General features: G+C 39.6%; 1 protein-coding gene across 1 annotated transcript; it reads right to left on the bottom strand.

Moving 5' to 3' along the window:
- Positions 1-4,621: 4,621 nt before the first annotated feature.
- On the bottom strand, positions 4,622-20,705 carry LOC139453707 (uncharacterized). The gene is made up of 9 exons (XM_071235183.1): positions 20,414-20,705; positions 16,949-16,996; positions 14,404-14,627; positions 9,844-9,921; positions 8,945-9,101; positions 6,635-6,728; positions 6,004-6,085; positions 4,794-4,894; positions 4,622-4,700 (listed from the first exon to the last, which is right to left on the bottom strand). Exons 1-9 carry the CDS (start codon positions 20,703-20,705, stop codon positions 4,622-4,624), a joined length of 1,155 nt encoding a protein of 384 aa, XP_071091284.1.
- Between the last annotated feature and the right edge of the window lie 565 nt (positions 20,706-21,270).

The raw sequence follows: 21,270 nt of genomic DNA, 5'->3' as shown, positions 1-21,270 counted from the left end.
CCATGGGTGTAAAAAGTACAGCTGTGCGTACTCCCACAGATGCAGCAAGCGCGGCGAAACATCTCACGGGGCGTCGACCTGCTTTCGAGGACAGGGGGTCCGTCGACCCCCTTATCAAACAATAGTTCAAGCCCACGCTTTAATGGCCCAAGGCAGTCAACCAGAGGAACTAGAGGTAAGGTATTTGGCTCCTACTACCGTCAAACTAGATAAGTTAACACCATGGTTGTGTCGTTATGCTCAGTTAAAGGCAGAGGATGCACAATATTTGCTCGATGGTTTTACATTTGGTTTCAAACTCGAGTTTCAAGGTACACGCCATAGTCTGCTAGCAGGCAATTTACAATCCCCAACCCATAGAGATAGGAGAGACATCGTTAGACAAAAGCTTAAAAAAGAACTGGATCTTAACAGAATGGCAGGACCGTTTATCACTAGGCCCTTTGTTAACTTGCAAGTCTCCCCTGTAGGTCTAATCCCAAGGAAACAGTCATAATCACAACAATGCCAAGGTGAGAAAGTCGATGATTTCCATCTAATTCATCATCTGTCTTATCCCAAAGGAAGGTCAATAAACGACCACATAGATCCGCAAGCATGTTCCGTCAAGTTCGACGAAGCTGTACAGATGGTGCAACACTTGGGAAAGGGAGCACTGCTTGCAAAGTTTGACATCAAGTCAGTATTCAGAATTATACCAGTGCACCAGGATGATTTCGAACTGCGGGGTATCCAACATGAAGGTAAATTTTACTTTGATGAATGCTTACCATTTGGCTGCTCAATATCATGTGCTATCTTTGAGACTTTCAGCTCATTCCTACGATGGTGCATAAGTCAGCGTATCCCAGCAATGCCGATCATGCTTTACCTTGATGACTTTCTGACCGGAGGACAGCAGGTCCCAACACAATGCCAATCCTATGTGCAGTCTTCATTAGAATTGCTAACTCAGCTTGGTATTCCCATCGCCCAGGACAAAACAGTAGGCCCAGTGTCTCAGCTTAGATTTCTGGGCCTTTAAATAGACACCCTAGCTATGCAGGTGAGAATACCGGAAGGTAAGATCAGTGAAATCACAGCTCAAATTCGGCACATACTCGCCACATCAAACTCAAAGGCAACGAAGAAAGAGTTACGGTCTCTCATTGGTAAGCTCAATTTTGTGTGTAGGGCCATCCCAATGGGTTGAGCATTCTGACGTAGACTCATCGACCTCCTCTGCCAAGGCAAGCAGCCTTTCCATCATATTCGAATCACAGAATGGGTTAAACAGGATCTTCAAATATGGCTTACATTTCTCACGAACTTTAATGGTGTAGCAGTATTTCAGGACAAGCTGTGGGTAGACAACTCTCACCTTCAGCTTTACACAGATGCAGCAGGCAGCATAGGTTTTGGGGCCTACCTTCAGGGCAGATGGTTCTGCGGTAGATGGCCTGACCAGTGGGTTAAGGATGGGACAACACTTGACATGACCTTTCTGGAGCTGTTTCCCATCGTCTGCGCCATTCAGCTATGGGGAACACAGCTGATAAACAAGAAAATACTGTTCTACTGTGACAACCAGGCAGTGGTGACAATCATCAACAAGCAATCAACCAAAGCCCCTCGGCAGATGAATCTTCCCCGCCGCCTTATCCTCCTTTGTCTTACCTATAACATTTTGTTTAAGTCAAAATACATTGCAACTAATTCCAATGTTATAGCCGATACACTCTCGAGGTTTCAGGTCAATCGTTTCCGGGCAATAGCACCAGAAGCAGAGCCTGCGCCAACGCCGGTCCCAGACAACATATGGCAGATCTAAAGCGAGAAGTAGACATGCTACTACAACAGTCCCTATCTGAAAATACCTGGTCGACCTACAAGATAGGCATCAACGCGCTGCAGCAGTTCAGATCAGTGCATCAGCTTCCGGAAACGTGGCCAGTCCCCCTAGATCAGGTCGTAAACTTTATTCCTCATTTGTCAGTCACCAACCATTCTCCCAACACAGATAAAACATGTATCGCGGGTATATCCGCCAACCAAAATTTAAAGGTGTGGAAGTCTGTACCAATCATTTCCTTAATTAATAACAGGTATGTACAAGTCAAGAGGGCGCCAGGACACAAGGAAACCTATTACTCTGGACCTGTTGAAGGCGGTCATCAACAATCTCTCGCAGGTTTGTTCCTCGTCATACGAGGTTTGCCTCTTCAGAGTTGTCTATTGTATAGCCTTCTTTGGCTTCTTTAGGGTAAGTGAACTAGTTCAAACTAAGATGTCACAGCCAGGTTGCTCCATCAATAATGTAAGTATATCAGGTGAACCGGAGAAAGCTACTATCCACCTCCCACACTCCAAAGTCGACCAACGTGGGTACGGCGACGCTGCCCTTAACGCATACATAAACGTGCGCCCATCTGGCCCCGCCCCAGCATTTATCCACTTCGATCATACACTGCTAACCAGGTATCAGTTCCAAGCGGTCCTCAAAAAGGCCTTTGCCCTCAGCTCAATAGGTACTAAAAGTTATTCCTCCCACTCTTTCCGAATCGGAACAACAGCAGCTATCAATGGAGTACCACCACATCTCATCCAGCGATACGGCAGTTGGAAGTCAGAATGCTATCAGTGTGAAATACGTCTTCCTGCGACATAATTATTCATGTTAGTTAGCAATAACTAAAAAATAACTAATAACTGCCAATTGCTACTACAGTACATTTGTTCCAGTCTGGATGGTGGGCTCAAGCTTCATGGCAAGGGCAAGGCAACAGCTATCCCAACAGCGCCCGGAGCTGGTGCCCCACAAAAAAGATCTTGTGGTTGGCGAGGGGCGGTCTGCGGTAAAATGACCTGGACAGGGTAATATATGCTCAGGTGGAGGCAACGCGGCGCAGCCCTTCAGCTGTGGTCATACACCTGGGATCTAACGACTTGGGCTCCACTAAGACAAGCCAGCTCCTCGATATGGAGACATCGCTCATACGGATCCAGGCACACCTGCCGGATACCCATGTCTGTTTTTCTGTCAGCATGTCACGCCTCTTAAGCTTGATAGCGTCCCGCAAATTCCGCAGCAGTGAAGCATATTAAGCTCCTGTAATTGTGGTACCCTTTGCCAAGAAATCCATCATCACTACTCCGTGCTGGTCCCAAAACACCGTGAGCATGACCTTGCCTGCAGAGGGTTGGACACGTGCCTTGTTTGGGGGTGGTGACTCCACATACTTCCATTGCATCGACTGAACTTTAGTCTCAGGATCATAGTGATGGACCCATGTTTCATCCTGTGTGATAAGTCTGTCAAAAAAGTTTGCCTGGTTTTTTTGGCACATGTCCAAATGATCCTTTGAGCAATTGACTCGTTCCTGCTTTTGGAAAGGTGTGAGCAACCTTGGAATCCATCGTGCAGACACCTTATGCATGTTCAAATTGTCATGGATGATTTTTTCCACAGACCCTACAATGATCTTGACATCTTGTGCTAACTGGCGAACAGTTATACGTCGGTCTGCCAAAATGGCGGTCTCCACATGATGGATAGTGTCCTCATCAATGGCTGAATGGGGGCGACCAGGAATGGCAGCTGTTTCCACAGATGTCCGACCACACTTGAACTGGTGATGCCAGTGTTTAACAACGTCATATGATGGGGCATCTTCCCCATAGGTTGCTTTCATTTCATCGAAAGTTTCTTTTGGTGTGCGACCTTTCAAATATACAAACCTAATCACTGCTCGGTATTCTACTGGCTCCATTGTCACACCCTACTCGATCATAACACCTGTAAAAGTGGTAAGATTAATAGTTCGGTGCTGCAAATTCAGACATAACCCATAGATACATGTATCATTACACATGTGAACTTTCAACCAAATATGATAACCCTAAGTGGTTTAGGGGAAATCTTTAATGAACACCCCTCGTATGATTGTGGGTTCGAATCCCGGTTCGCCCCGATTATGTTTCTAGGTTTGTCAGCACCATACCCGTGCTCGTGGGTTTCACCGAAGTGGTAAACGTCTGAGACTGCATCACTTGGGGCTTTCCTCCCACATTAAGCTGACACGCCGTGATATGACTGGAATACTGTTAAAAGCAGCGTAAAACCCAACTCTCTCACTCACTCTTTTTAGGCAATCATGGCGGTCACGCGTATCATCATCCGCGGCCGTGGGGTGTGGGGTAGCACTTTGGTGCTAAGTGGCCTGGTTCTTCTGGGCTACCTCCTATATCATCATAATTTATATAAATATATATACTAATTAGGGTTTCCGGTTACCTGCTTTCCAGCGAGAACACAGACTGGGTTACCTTCTTACCAGTTGGAACCCAGTCTTTCCCGGATTTTCACTAGGGAATCTAGTAACAATTATATTTGGCAACGCAAGTTGCCACATAGCGGGGCCTGGTGGCGTTCGCTCCCATTTAGACCCGCAGCTGTGGTCGGGTAGTGACGTTTCTGCCATTTGGGCCTTAGCATTAATTATCTATTAACAAATATGTTTGGCGACTCAAGTCGCCACATAACGAAATTTGGCCTGACATGGTTATGCCATTTAGGCCTGTAATAGTATTTATTCCATTTCTCAATTGGGGTACCCCTCTGGAACCTTCACACCCTCGGCCATTAAATCCACTGTTGTGTCTTTGTCATTCTTTCAACATAGCCCACCTTCCTCAGGTAGGTGGGCCCTCGCTGTAATATCCTGCAATAAGAGGGTATTATTTTTATATTATTTACTACATCCCTGTTATGGTATTACAAACAATATCGTAAATCAAAATACCAAAATAAGTACCAGGAACAATACCATACCCTTGCTGTGACAAGACCTATAGTCTTGACAAGGATGTTTATGTCTGGATCATCCTCAACGACTGTGCCATATGTCAACGTTATCTGGAAATGAATGAGACATACTGCTCTTAATATCAGCTGTCATAACCCCTCACTCCACAGGGTAGAATAGAATGATTAGGTGAATTTTATATTCAACATACTGTTGTGACAGAAAAGGGAATGTATTGTCAAATATTGAACAGAAATTAATGAAAATAAGGCTCCTCGCAACGTGTACGACACCAAGTATCCCATTTTGAATTGGTCATTGTTGGATGGAGATAAATCTTCTACGGAATATATGTTGTAAAATGCATGATACTGTGTGCAGCAATAGATCTAGAATTGGTTACAATCGTGATTATATGGTATTGCAAAGTCGGAAATTTGGACTTATCAGTGTTTATGAATGTAATTTGGCTTTCAACGTCACGAAACGAATATATCATACTTTATACATTTGATGTAATCGCAGTGAGGTCAGTCGCTGTGTGTAGAGAGAGTAGAATGTGTGACGAACGTGTGTCTTATTTATTTAAACTATTCCAGACATCAGGGGAAACTTATGCTTATACTTGGGACTCCCATTAGCTAAAACAAGGACTGGTCGGCTCGGAGTCAGTATACTGTGTCTGAGTGGGGTATTCATGTTAAATTGCGGCAATGTATCTCAGTGGGCTAGCACTATAAATCGGCATCAGTACAAGCAGCCACACACACACGTACACACACGTGCATGCACGTCGCTTTATAAGTGCAATAATCTTGGACGCGACGTTAAACCCAATTTCACCTCACCTCACGGCAACCGGGAACTCGGCATATCTAGTTCGAGAGATTCGAGTATAATGTTTGATAAAAATAGAAGGAACTTGCATGAACCGGAATGTGAGTTCGAGACAGCCAGGAAATCGACATATCCATTTTCCACACAACGAGATTCGACTGTAATATTTGCTTTTAGATTTCAGAATAGTATTGATGTGAGGAAATCTTAACACTTGAAATGACATTTCCGGGCTTTTGTATTACCCAAACCCAGTTTAACAGCGTTTAATTTAACATTTGAAACCTCAGCCCTGCACCTAGTAAACATGGTAAGTGTGTCTCTTTTTTCACCACACTGTTATGGTATGCAAACAAATCTTCACTTCAGGAACATGTCTTACAAATTCAGCAATCGATGAATACCAAAGAGACATCATGTCAATCGTTTCTGCTTCGGACGTTATACCAAACCGTTGTTGGAAGCTAGAACAGAAAGATAACGAACATTTATGTATAAATCTTGAAATTCTAAAATGATATATACTGGTTATAGATTAGTATCCTTAAAAAATACTATTTCTCAAAGATCAAATACATACACGTATTCAGGTAATGACAATGCACACTTGCCTGCACATATGTTTTGGATGACTTATAGTTGTATACAGAACAACAGTCTCCACCTTAAGTGCCATGATCAGTATTCCAATGGCTCTGTCTCTGTTTGTATCGTCAGTACGATCCTACTGTGAGGAAAGAATTTGTTTGAACGATGTATGCTGTTGTGTCATCAAGTTTGTTGTTCTTTCTCTGTTCTGGGAAATAGTCACGTGCATGGCGCGATGTATTGCGTAGGTAGTGGTAAAAGTGACGGGATAATGGTTAAAACTTGGCACGATATTGGCGCGAATATGTTTGGCGTAACTGAGGCGTATTATACTATGAAATGTTGTGTTTACTCATTATTATGTAAAAAAATAAGTTGAATACCTACAATTAATGTACTTTTGTAAACGTCTGTATATATCTTACTTTGTGTAATCTTTGAAATCGGTGTGTATTACAAGTTCCACTGTGTATGTCTGTGTGATGCCTGCCACAGGAGGGATCGGGATAGCGTCCGCTTCTGAAAGTGAGATATATGTGCGTCAATATATATTAAACACAACAGAAAGTTATGTAAAAATGTGTCATATTTTTATATAATTAATCTAGGATATTTTGTTGATAGAATAAGGTAAGTGATGGTATATTGATTATGTACCTTATAATTGTATCTGAACATGAACCACTGATTGGTAAAAGGTCTGAAGACACCTGTTCTTAAAGAAATCCACACATAACGGTAAATACACTGGTAATAAAAGAGGGAGCTCGTCGTACTGTATCTCGGATTTACTTCCCCGTAGAGGTGTATTATTAGTGCCCCGTTCAGTTTAGCTAAATACTGTTAAGCGTGGTTTTAGACTCTCCCTCAAATAAAAACACATAATATCTAAAACAGCGTGCGAATCCGATACCTAAAATATACACATAACTTATATTTACAAGTGAAAAGGAGGACGGTCTCATGTAATGCATTAACATTAATGAGAGTATTTTTGCCGTTTGCAGAATATTTCAGCAATATTGCGGCGGGGGATCAACTTCACACATTTTACCCATGTTAGGTATAGAACCCGGGACAGCACTGCATCATGAAATGATATGCATTAAATATACACCAAGAATTTAATTAAGCACCCCTGAAAAAATAAAGAACAGTGATATACCCGTTTATAAAAACTCAACTTTCATGATACTCATTCATAGAATGGCTGTCGATCTCCAATGTAGTCATTACAATAACTATCTATGACGCCCACACAAGATATATGAACATGAAGCATGATACCATGGAGTTTCAGCAAAAGCACTTTGATATTGATGCAAGAAAGAGTATATAAAGCGGCTGTTATGCGATTGTTTGGTCAGCAGATAACTATGGCACGCAGAAGGCTGTCAGGGGTACTCCGTTGGCAAATTTTTGGCATGCATGACACAGGTATGTCATACAGAACCATAGGACGTCAACTTGGCTTTGACCATACTGTCATCAGCTAACTCGTAAGAAAACACAGACAGACACGCGAAGTAAAAGACCAGGACCACCCCAAAAGACAACTGGACGGCAAAACAGAGCTCTAGCGCGTCTTGTGAAGCAAAAACCCTTAGATAAGATTAAGCTCTGAAAGAACAATGGCTTCCCAAAATGCGTCTGTCCACAGGACTGTCACAAGTCGGTTAAACCCATTTAGGATGAAGTGACGAAGGGTCATCAGACGTCCTTTGTTAACTGCTCATCATCAGAGACTCCGTATGACTCGACGTCCATTGATCTGATGAAAGCAGATTCTTGCTGTACGTCACAGATAGGCGAATGCGGGTTTGGAGACACTGAAACACTGTATATGCCCAACGGAACATTGTACCAAGAGTTCCCTATGGTGGAGGCTCCGTCATGGTGTCAGGAGCAACATCTCCTGACTGTCAACTGGACATAGTAACAGTATGAAGTAATCTCATCGGCGATCGTTACATCCAGGGTACGTTGTCACTCGACCTGTGGATATGGACGACAACGATAGACTCCATCGTTTTTGTGTTGTGACTGTATTTATACTATGATACGCTATTGACACTTTGCCTTGACCCGCTATCTGTCCAAATTTGAATCCACTGGAACATATTTGGGACATTCTTGGACGTCGGCTTCAGGCATTGGATCAACCAGTACAGAATGTGGCAGCCCTAGAGGTTGCATTGCATCGGAAGAGGCAGCAGTTACCTCTTGATCGTATCAGAAGACTCACTGAAGGAATGAGGGCGGTTACAGTCGCTACTTATTTTCAGGATTGTGATTATCTTTGTGAGATAACAATGGACGTTTTTGGGGAGTAATGGTCGTTCAGGCACGGAACTTAGTTTACGCGGTTATCAATTTTGCTCAGTTAGAATACCATCACAACTGTGTTTTCACTGCAATTACAATATTTAACATTTGCATCATTCTTTGTGTTTTTACTGGTCAAGAGTCACATCTTACACAAGACATTTAATTTTCCACCATAACGTATGATACCTTGTTGTTATACAGATATGGTCGCAAAACCGATGTTGCTTAAATAATCTCTAGATGTATATATTCATCTTATATGTTATATCTTACGTTAGATATAATGCCATGCATGTCTTCGTTGCGCTATATAGAACAGTGCCAGACCTAACCATTCTAAATAAAATATACGTTAAGAAGTAGAACAGGCATACAGTTTCTCCGATCGTTATATGTGCAACTATTACCACTGAGTATCCTAGAAGTATTTCTGATAAGGTAATCCATTGCGCGTCCTTCAGGTTCCTTTATGCTTCTCATAACGTGGATATGTGCTGTGCCGGCACTGTTCGTATCTGCTGGCCACAAGCGGTACTGATGTCCACGAACTAGCATCGTGCCCATCTGTGAAGTCATTGAAAGAGAAGAAATTGATATATCCGTTACATGTTACTTGTAAAATTTACGTTGTATCTTCGTTTACATCACAAGGCAAGGTGCCCATCTGTGAAGTCATCGAAACAAAATTGATGAGTATTACTAAAACTACCACGCAATGCAATATATAATAGTTGTTAAAGTGCCATATACAATACTTTTTTTTGTAAGACACTATTTCGAGATCTATTTACAACAGGAGCGATAAATATTTCATCGGGTCATCTTTTAACGTTGTAGCCGTTGTACATGTAATGACACAACTGTGTATGGTAATTTTGTTTTGGGATTTACCAAAATATTAAAATGAGCAGTTAATCTTGGGATTCAACCATAGACCTTTCGGTGATTTGATATTGGAACACTTATATAGTAAATATAAGACAAGCTATAACAAATAGGAATGCATTGTCCAGCCCTAGTTTCACTGAATCACGGTCATAATTACCAATTTTACGAACACTTTTGAACACTTTAAGTTAATACAAGCTATAACATATAGGAATACTAGTATATTGTCAAGCTCTAGTATCACTGAATCATAGAGTCATAATCAGGGTTGGTGAATTAATACTTGTCTTAAACCTTAAACAACAGTTTGACTTTAAGGCTATATCAAGAAGATGTTTCCATTTCTGAGAACGATCCTTATCAAAATGAATTTCATAGGATTGACAATACAATAAAATAAGGTTGCTTGAATACTTACTATGTCAAACTGGCCATTCGCACCTTGTCTGCACACAAAAGCTCCATGGTATTTCATATTTCTGTATAACCCACAGTTCTGTAAAGACGAATGAGCAAACAGTGAGAAAAGCGTCATTCATGCACATATTGATGTTCAGAAAACTGTTAAAAGAAAACAGTACTACAAACAAGTCCATCGTGTTCGCGAGTTGAATGTTACAATGAAAACGAGGATGTACGGAAACAATCGAATCAATTTATTATGCTTAATATTCCCATGTACTCCAGTGTGTATGCGTGGACGAATATAAATATTGAATATTGAATAGAGTGTATTTTGCATTTTGCATTTTGAGTTGCATTTTGGTATTGCATTGTCTTCAACTTGTCGTTATTTATTTAAAGTAGTAAACATAAGAATAATGAGGTAAAAAATAGCGCTATGTCATCTAATTATGAAAAATAATTACATCCTTGTGCTGATATGCCCTTACCCCCTAGGAAACAGAAGGCCAAAACAATCATGAATTTTACAGTTGCTGAGCATAACGCAGTCGCCAAGACTGAATTACGTATGAAGGAATGATTGATATATACGTCCCTGACACAGTTTATTTTGGTTTCAGAAACAGTACGTTTAAACATTTAAGACGGCATCGTACACAATAGAGAACTCTCATCTGCTTTCGGCAGGCCGAGACAGCTGAAGCTGGACCAATCTCTAATTAAGAGCACGCATCTTCAAGGTCCTAACCATAATTGTTCAACATGCATTTCGTGCATGAGTGACCAAGTTGACTAAGTTGATGTTTTATGTATCTTTGAAAAATTGTTTAGGTATCTTGAGAGAAAACCGCAGGTATTCCTTGCTGGAATAGAAGAAAACACAGGAACAGTCTGTGACTGGAACCTAAGGAAAAGTAGATCTGGATAACAAAGGTACCATGGGACTATAACTATACAATTTGTGTGCATATTCGTGCTCCCCTCTTTATTTATCTGATTTCCATGCATATGAATCGCAATTTCTTTGGATAGGAAAATCAAATTGGAATTTGGCAAGAAAGATATACCGATGATCTGATATCGTTCAAATGAAGTAAGATACTATTAGGCAATTCTCTCCTACAACAAATTAAACCGCCTCATTTGTTTCATCTTTAGATTTATGCATGAAGATTCATAGTGACAAAACGACTTCCCACAAGACTTATGACTAGATGAATGACTGGGACTTTCCAATGGACCGACCGAACATGTCAATCAAAACTGGCGCATGCATGCGTCATTTCCATAAAGAGGTAGAACCCAATAATGAATTCCCAAATCATATTTCTGTGAATGGAAGCACGTGAGAAGAACAGTAAATTGCCGAAATATTTTGAAAGATTAATAAAGACTAAATTCTTTGTTATGAGAAAATTATATATTTAGACATTTTCACAACATACCTATTCACTGGTAATGGGGTCTTATTGACATATAATTTAATGATATAAATCAACTACTGAAAACACATTCAAGGTAATGTTAATTGTTTTACTAGAAATTATAGCAATATCTTGTTTAAACAAACAATTTAATTATAGAAACATGAAAACGTAATGGTATAAAGTGTCATTCAATCAAGTAATTACTAATTATTCAGTTACTTGATTGATGCAACATCAAAGTAAGATTTCACTGCAGGACTAGGAACATAAACATAAATAATTCATGTAACAACATGTTAACGTTACACTTCGTTTAAAATCTAGCTGTTGACTGTTGCTATATGACATATCTTTTTAAATATTATATCTGCTAAAAGGATAAGATTGAAAGTGATTACACAGTGTCCTAAAGCAAAACAGATGTTTGAAGGCACAAAGAATATATAAAAACAGAGACAGTATCTCTTTGTCATACTTTGGTCAGACATTAACCTGGCCGCCTGGGTAACTCTCTAACATAATAACTGATATGTTTCTAATCAGTTTCATATATAATTGTGATTAATAATGAAATGCCTTTTATCCAGAATTGATGTAAATCTATACAGAGAAACATTAGCAAGATTTTGGGGGCGTTGTCATCATTGGATGATTTCGCCAGAGCTAGTGTTTATCAAGAATGTTTAACAATTTTGATTTCGGTGGACCAACAATGGCTTACGGGCTTTTTCCTTAGTTTAGATAGGATATTACAAAATCGTTTTGGATGTCAATCAGTTAGTGTCCAAGAAAAAGAACCGGTCTGAATCCGCTGAGTTTTGTTTATTTAAGGAAAACGTTTTTCACACTAGGATTTATGAACCATACATGGAAATGTTTTTTTTTTAAATAACTATGGTAATGAATATCAGGTGTCAATCCATATTACAAATTCACCTCAATATATTTGAATACATGTTTACAAGTATTACTTGTCATATATTTTCCCCTAATGTATGTTGTGACATGTTTTCCCCTGATGTGTAAAATCAAATAGATATTATTTAATGTTAAGTCCTATAGGCATGTGGACTCTTGCAATACAACAATTATTGTTTTTAAGCATTAACTGTCATAATAACTGCATGTAATTATATTTATAAAAACTTGATCTTGATAGATATTCTTCGTACCTAATTTACAGGTTTCGTAGTTAAAAGTAAATAATAATGAGAATTCTTTTAAGTCTTAAAATAATATGACTGGATGGACTGAAGTCCCCCTTTTCAGATAATTTTGGCATCACAGGTTTCGTTTTTTTCGGGAAGATGGTTCCGATGGTTTCGCTATGGCTACTGCAGGTGTTGGTTTTAAATTTGAAAGGTATCAATTTCTGCCATTTTTGTGATGGTGAGTGTGTGAGCATGGGTTTACGCCGCATTTAGCAATATTCCAGCAATATCACGGCGGGAGACACCAGAAATGGGCTTCACACAGTGTACCCATGTCGGGAATCGAACTCGGGTCTTCGGCGTGACGAGCGAACGCTTTAACCACTAGGCTACTCGACCGCCCCAAGACTTAAATACTGGCAGCTCATAAAAAGCTATATTCTTGAAGTGTGACCAGGGATTAGTATACATGAATAGAAACTAATTGCCATTGGCAGGCAAATTGAAACCAAATACGATTTGCTCAAAATGTGAATTTTGTAACTTATATTATTTTCTGAATTTCAGATATTTCTTTAGTATAAACATGCAAATGTTAAAACGTTGTGAACGTGAAGTGGAAAACATTACTGACATTAGCTGCAGATTTAGGGCTGAATATCGGCCTCAGCGCAGGACTAGATACCTCCTTGATGACATGGTGTGATGAAGCCCTATCATATGTTCCAGATGCCCAAATAAAATAGATTATGTTATGATTCATTCATTATTACAACTGTTAATGAACAATGAAGCAGAGATGGAAAATAATTTACTGCTTTGTTCTTATTAAGATTTCTTTAACTAATATTCATTTAAAATAAAAGGATAATTATACGCATTTCACAATATTGATTTAAATGCGTGTATCAGATGTAAAACATGGGCAAAATCGCAACTGTTGACAATCTATTTATAGGTATCCAAATGCATGCACGTCGCTATCTTAGTGTCATAATCTTGAACGCGACGTTAAATCACATTTCACCTCACCTCTTCATTGATGGGCACGATTAACAACAGATACTGCAACATTATTTTTACTCACTATACAATTTAACAGCTAACATAAGATAGAACCTGAAACTTAAATATGTATAACCTTTCTCTTTAGATCCTCATTGACAAATGACTGGTACCAGAATACCCCAAAGCAAATTCACAGTTCACAGAAATCAATGTTTAGCCTGCCGCAACACCATAGCGATTACCGCGAATTGTTGACCCCTAAGGTCAAACATGAAGACAGAAGCTAGCTATTATTATGTACATATTAAAATAAAAAATGCAGCAAAGACGGTTTTGGTGATCCTGGCGCAGTCATGCTGGTTAGGCTCATCATCAGCTCAGGGCCCTTGCCCCTCTACACGCAGCCCAGACAGGGAATGGGACTTTTCCCAGGAAGCGCTGCATAGTCTAACCAACCGAGAACATTTTGGAGAATTTGAAGACTCCAGATCACTGCAGCCTTCTGTATTATCCAGACTGTCAGAAGGGCTGTATTCCTGGCAGCAAACCTGGGTACTCTCCCAATGTCAGTCAACAGATTGGGAGGTACCAAACCGAAGACACCGAGAACAATAGGGAGTCGGACAACTCGCGAGGTCCTCATATATGCTATGTTTTACCTGCATCTTGTCAATCAGATTAGTTAAACAGGACAGATAATTAAAAACAATTGATGATTTCATTCTATTTGTAGGATTTGGTCCTGCATACGTCTGATGATGTATGCGGGTCTATTCCAAAGAGTTTTATGATTATCATTTTTCATGACACCGTCTGCATATTCTGGGTCGTACCATGGATGGACCTCTATGTTAATACCACAAGCATGTCGAAGACGGTAATAAAAGTTAAGCCATCATGCCATCACACCATCAAACCTCATGCAGATTGAAATTAGAATTACATTTACACTTCTCGTCAACATGGTAATCTATTATCAACACTCACTTCGTTCACCGCCTCACTATATGTTGATGTATAGTTGCCTCCAGTGTTGTGAATGCTGTACACGGGCATGTTGACTGTGTTGACTGGACTGAGCGTTAGCTTCAGCTCCATAGACTCCTGCAGTGTATGGAGCATTAGGCGGAGTTCCTGTGGCATGTCCGTTGACCCGTTGTTTGGTCCCGTTATGTCTGAAGTACCCGGCATCGTAGTCAACCATGATAATTCTGAAAAATATTTTCCATTAGCATTCTCAGAGTACTTCTTTTGAAACACTACAAAGCAACTGCAGCGACATATTGAATGAATGAACTGATAAACACATTCAATTGCGGATTCAAACATACATGCGCAAATGCATATGATGGTACATATACGATATGTATACACTTACAGTAAAATATGTAGATACATTTACAGTTATAGTTACAGATGCAGACCAAAATACGGGTATGGAAGCAGTCACAGTTACAGTCATATATATGCCAACGGACGAAAGGTAATTGTGCTTCATTTGGATGTTTGCGTTTTTGTTGGGAGCATGATACTCATACACGTTGTTTTTGGTTGTGACTGTTTAGCAATGAGAAGCTCATAAAGTCATTTTTGTTTAACCGTCAATAGCGCTTATGCAGCGCCACGGCTTCATCGTCTACGTTCCCTGGGTATGCTGCAAACGGGAATGATATTGGCAGACACTTTAATGTTCATCGAAACACAATATTATCTGATCTACAGCAGGGAAACACATGCCAGTGTCGGTCGTGCCCGTGTCAACAGGACAGCGCTATTCGGTTGGTCTATCTACGGAATCGATACCGAACTGCCACATTAACAGCTCCGACAATTCCTGGTGAGACCATTAGAGCACGCCTAGATTGGCGTAGACGGCATCTGAGGTTTAGAAGACAAGACTGGAACGGTACACTGTTCACAGTTGAGTCCAGGCTTCCTCTGGATCAAAACCTCCATGAGGACAACTCTGGTGGTCGCAAGGTTCTACAAGGAGAACGTTTAAGGGAAGTTTGCGTTACTCAACGTCGTCAGGTTAGGGATTGAAGCCTTAAGGTATGGCGTGACAACTCATGGGAGAACACAATTCCTCATTGTTAATGGCAATTTAAATGACTTACACTACCGGGACGACATCGCTGGACATCATGTTCTACCGTTTGTGCAGATGAAGTGACGTAACGTCAAGTTGCAGAAGGATAATGACCGCCCACACGTTGTAGGTGTTGTAACAGACTTTTCTTAAGTAGCTTAACATTGCTGTACTCCCATGGCCAGCTGTTTCTCAAGACCTCTCCCCCATTTAACGTGTCTAGGATGTGATGGGATGATGCCAACAACGGAACCACAACCAGTCGGTGTACCAGTTCTGTTGGGCCAATCTTTAAAACATCCCCTGTTTTCAATCATCTGGTGTATTCAATTCACAGTCGCGGCCTCGTCTGCATCATCGCAAATATTGGTCACACGCGCTATTGACATTGTTGTTACATCACGCCTCTTTTAGGGTGTATCGCTCTTTATCCTGTTACCAGGCATGCGTATTTTTTTATCAGTGCGTCTGTGATGATAGACCATTGATCAGACGAACGATCAAATATTATGTTGTTATTTTCAATACCATAAACAGTTACACCACTTTATATGAAGCACAGTTACTTTCTTTCTGCTGGATATACAAACAGCCAGAAACTATTACAAATACAGTAACTATTACAGATTCAGATGCAGTTACAGATAAGATAGAGAGACAGATCCGGATACAAATACAAAGACATGCTCGGATAAATATACCAATACAGGCACATATACAGATAAATATCCAAATATAGTAATCTGTTACAGTAACACACATTGTACAGATACGGATACGTCGTATACTTCAGGGTCTAAGAAGATTTAATCAATGCTTTAGTCAATCTTTTTTATCGCGCGACAATGTAACCTATTTCGTTATGTGGGTTACCAGTCAAATTTCGAACTGTGAACTTCTATATTGCGTTATTTCTGTGCTTCTTTTTTTCATAAAATACAGTTCAAGAAAGTGCGATCCACACATTCATAAACGGTTCACAATATTTTTACCAAATTGTACTGGACCAAAGATGGATCATTGTTAACACGGAAGAGACAATTTGCAAACATTAAACACAACCCCATGTAATATATCTGTAGAGATCTCTCATTCGTTTGAGTGCCCTGGGTGAACAAACACATAATCTTTCAAATGGATAATTTATACGTAGATGTTACACGTCAACGATGTCGTATCTCACATTTACATATATGGTATATTTAACCCAACAACACCATTACAAAGTTTAATGCGACGTCAGCAGATCGTGTGATTTTGTGTCGATTTCAAACTAGTGTTTTGATTTTGGTTAGCGTTTAGAATTAGGCTACACCAATGAACACCTGTAGATTAAATATGTCCTTTCATATTACACCGTGGTATTTTCATCGACAGCAGTGATGGTGTGGTTATACGTATGCAAAGACGTGTATGAATAAAAAACAATTTGATAGAGACTACCTTTGATTGCTTGTATACTGTCCCCAAAGAAAGCTGTTCGTGCTCTTCCTAAACACAGGAGAATTAAGATACCACGCCACATCACTGATGTTCGATAAAGAAGGCATTTAGTGGATAGACACCAGCTGATCACAAATCAGATGACATTCTTTTTTATTTATTCCCTAAAGCTATTTCACAATGATACGCCAACTCTTTAACGTTTCAGGCGGTTTACGCTTTATTGCTAAAGCATGAAGCTCTACAGTTCATGCTAATACTGCCTGTTAGTAATAGGTGTCACTTAGTCCAGACGAAACTTTTTTGCATGTAACTTTTTTCCCAGATTGAATCGCCTTTATTTGTGTCCATATTACATACGGTATTGGTTATCAATTAAAACAATTATTGACCTAGTTTGTAAAGTGTATGCTAAATCTGCAGGAATATGTATTGTACCTTTGTGTATCCCTCTTCATGCCATACCTGTACCTCTGTAAACTATAACACAATTAATGTCAGTCGTTTCTTAATATTATCGGAAGTGCAACATACAACGTGTCAATCAATATGTAAATGGCTGTGACTGTTTAAAGTACAAACAAAACAACACTTCCTCCTCTTACTGGTGTTTGTTATTGGAGTGAGTGAGTGAGTTAAAGTTTAACGTCACATCGCCAATATTTCAGCCATATCGTGACGATTGTTATTGGAAACAAAGCTACTTGCGTAATATGTGTCATGTGATTCAGCCGACAATTGGTACCTTAAAACTCGCTCAGGACATTGTATTATATTGCAATGTTAATTAAATCTATCACCATATATGATATTGAAAAAACTCTAACCAATCTCTGCAAACCAAACCAAACTGCAAATAAATGTACCGTTTCGTTGAAGACTCAGTATCTGATATTCGGAACGGTATTTCGTCTCAAGTCGTATTATTAAATTAGATTGCAGAATTTGGTCCTCTTGGACGTTTCCTACATGTCGACATACATGTTTGCACTGTTTATACTCATCTCCTAAATCTCTGGTTAGGATAGTCCGGTGCAAACGAGGGGTTGCTGTAATCATCTAGGTACTTCGCTTGAGGCATTATGAACTTGATGACTGTATCGAAATTATTGATAAGGATATATCTCCTAGCTACTCAAGTCCTAATATAAACAATAATTTAACAGTTTCCTATTTGCCTTTAGGATATTCTGCCCATCCTACTTCGGTTCCCTAAAGCTAAAAAAAGACGTATTTATTCTACAGTTAGACTGACTCAAATGTCAAAACTCAGTAGGTTAATCTCCATTCTACCAAGACGACGATGCCAGTCAGTTTTGGACTCCAAAAGTGCCCATACAAGATATGACAGATAATAGAACAGATGTCCTTCACCTTTAAAATCTACTGTTCCGTGTATGCCGTATTGAACCTTGGTCAATGGCAATGTTGAGTGCCAATTGTGAACTATCGTTGCCATCTTTTCATTATCTATATGATATATAAAATATCTATCTAAAATTACTTTTGTATTTCTGTTTTTCTGCTGAGTATATTTTGTGAATAGGAAACGATGAAATAACCGGCCATGGTTGTAACTTAATTTCATCGCAACCCGTTGCATAATTTCTCTTCTTGGACTCATCTACCATTGTCGGATTGACAGATGTTAGGAATAGTGAAATAGCTGAAGTAATTTATTTCTAAAACAAACTCACAAACTATTTTGCAAGACATGTCCGAAGAACAGTAATCGTTTGGAAAAAAATCTTGGGGGGAAGTTCCTTTCTAGAAAGTATAAAACAAACATACCATCCCTCCCTCCTTAGTTGTTGGATGAACACATTACCACATGTTCAGTTCTTCAGGTTCACGCATTCACAAAGTGTGTGATACGAGTGTACACTTTAACTTTGAAAACTATTAAGATTTATACAAACCACTCATTGAAACTGTTGTCGTAGGACATGTAGATGGACCGGAAGTATTAATCATATGTATACACATACAAGAGCAGATATACAATATAGCACTGGTGATTTTCAGTTGGTTAAAATGTGATGTTACGCCCCCTTGGGCACAGCAAATAATCTCACCAATGTAAGTGACAATCTTTTTATTGTCACGATGTATTGACCTTTACGAAGAAAGACATGGTGACTATTTGGTGTTGATGTGATATTAACCTGTAATGGGAGTTCTTGGAGTAATTATTGTGTTAGAATTCCTACAAATAAAGGCTATCTCAGCAGTAAAAATAACCTTGCATTCTTCCACACTATACGATGTCAGAGGCTAAAGTTTTCGCTATTTTATAGCTTGAGGGTAAATGAGTGAGTTTGGTTCAAACAGCTTTGTATTGTACTTATATCACGTGGTGGTAGATTAATGTGGCTTGAATGACCGAGTGAGTGAGTGAGTATGGTTTTACGCCGCTTTTGGCAATATTCCAGCAATATCACGGCGGGGGACACCAGAAATGGGCTTCACAGATTGTACCCATGTCGGGAATCGAACCAGGGTCTTTGGCGTGACGAGCGAACGCTTTAACCACTAGGCTACCCGACCGCCCCTGGAATGACCGAAATAACCCTTTCTGGACTATGGTGCAGAAACAACTAGCAACACTGGACACTCGTCCCTCCTTATTGTTTCATTTCTAATTTCTAGCTATTCCTGATATGAAGATTTCGAGTTTCTGTTTTGTTATTTTCTTTCTTTCCCGCCAATGAATTTACTACAAACATCTCTAGATGTAATTCAGATGTAACTCTAGATGTAATTTTTAGCGGCAGTGACCGTGCCAACAGCGGAACCCGTTTATAAGGGACATTCTAGGCACATTCGACTGTGTTAAATTGCTCGTAATTACCGTTCGTCTTTAATCTGTTCGTATCATATGCATTGCACAATGACTATAATTTGTACAAGCTCATTATAAAATCTTAAGTACATGACGATTATTAAATTTGTTAGAGGACAGAATTTATGTGAATTTAAATGAAAGCATGATTGTTCAAAGATTTGTGAGTAAGAACTCTATTCGTCTTGCTGCATTATTTCTTTCGAATTCTAAAGATCTAAATGGAAAAGTAAAATCTAAAACTCTTCATTTACATAATATACTTTAATGTAAGATTTAAAAATGTTTATCAATGGACACACAAGGTACTGCGAAATGGGAACAACTCTTTCTGGTTGTGCTGGTTTTCGAATTCTCCCCTCCACTTAGCAAACAGGACAAGGACCCCAATGACTCAAACACACCAAAATAACCACCATCCCCTTGCCCCCGCCTTCCTTCAAACATCCTTGATGCGCGTCTCCATAATAAAAACTTTTTAAATAGATGATCATTCTATATATGTACTTGTTATCAGTCAGCGTATATAATATGATAGTCTAGGCCCCCATGAAACCGTTTGTAGAGTGTATTACTGCATAAAATTAATGCAGCGCCTCAAGATAGATTTTTGTGCAGATTACTTTTTAACCCTGGGCCATACGAATCCAAGAGTCCCTGAATGGCAAAGCTAGGCTTGACGTCATCAGCCCACCCCTCCACTGGTTTTTCAGGGGAAGACACTTTCGTCATCTTGCAGAATGGACGCAGGAGAGACTTGGCACTGATGGCATCTGGTTTGGTTTTCGTGTAGTTGACGACACATTTCCGACAGAAGGTGTGATAACACACAAGCGTGCATTGCTTCTGTGGGATCTCAGTGCATATGGCACATCTCAAGAACTCGTCAATCAGTTTGTCTGCAGCCCCCACCATCTGAATCAAAATCCAACCTGTCAACATGCATGTTATATAGCGTGTATAGTTGATCTTAAATGACACAGATTAAGAATGTACACACATGGATACATCATTATAACACCATGTCCCTTTAACATATGCAGTCAGGACCAAACGGCCAAGGCGCAACACCTAGTTATCCCGAGCTGATTTCCTAACCTTAAAGCATTCCTAGATTATATGGTTTTGTTATGTTAGCCCTGTAGAATTGAACTGAAACCATCTGAGACATGTATTACGTTGGCTTTCCTTAAACTTTAAAGAATACACTTTGTCGAGAAACTTGACTATTGCTGAAAGCAGCATTGAACTCCAAACACTCACTAACAATATTTGCAGCTGAATATACACGCATATTACATAATTGACAGTGTTGTCCTAAGATATGTCCCTTTTCTCTGCGGAATAATTACAGAACAATGGCATCTTAATACAGTATATCTAAATTTAGGTCTTTTAATGATATTGAATAATATTTTCATCAAATAAGGTGAAGGCAGTTTTATGTTTTCACTTCAAATCATAAAGTGTAACATATGCA

The sequence above is a fragment of the Haliotis cracherodii genome, unplaced genomic scaffold, assembly GCF_022045235.1.
Source record: "Haliotis cracherodii isolate W230 unplaced genomic scaffold, xgHalCrac1.p SCAF_10, whole genome shotgun sequence".
Taxonomy (NCBI): Eukaryota; Metazoa; Mollusca; class Gastropoda; order Lepetellida; family Haliotidae; genus Haliotis; species Haliotis cracherodii.
This window is presented reverse-complemented; position numbering and strand designations above follow the sequence as displayed.

Bases quoted from the DNA above. Each gene is read 5' to 3' on its own strand.
- LOC139453707 (XM_071235183.1), bottom strand. From the start codon at position 20,705: ATGGTGGGGGCTGCAGACAAACTGATTGACGAGTTCTTGAGATGTGCC. The intron at 16,997-20,413 runs GTAATCTGCACA...TCCTGTGTTTAG, and splicing joins GTATGGCCCAGGGTTAAAAA to GAAGAGCACGAACAGCTTTC. The intron at 4,701-4,793 runs GTACTTATTTTG...CTCTTATTGCAG, and splicing joins AGGGTATGGTATTGTTCCTG to GATATTACAGCGAGGGCCCA.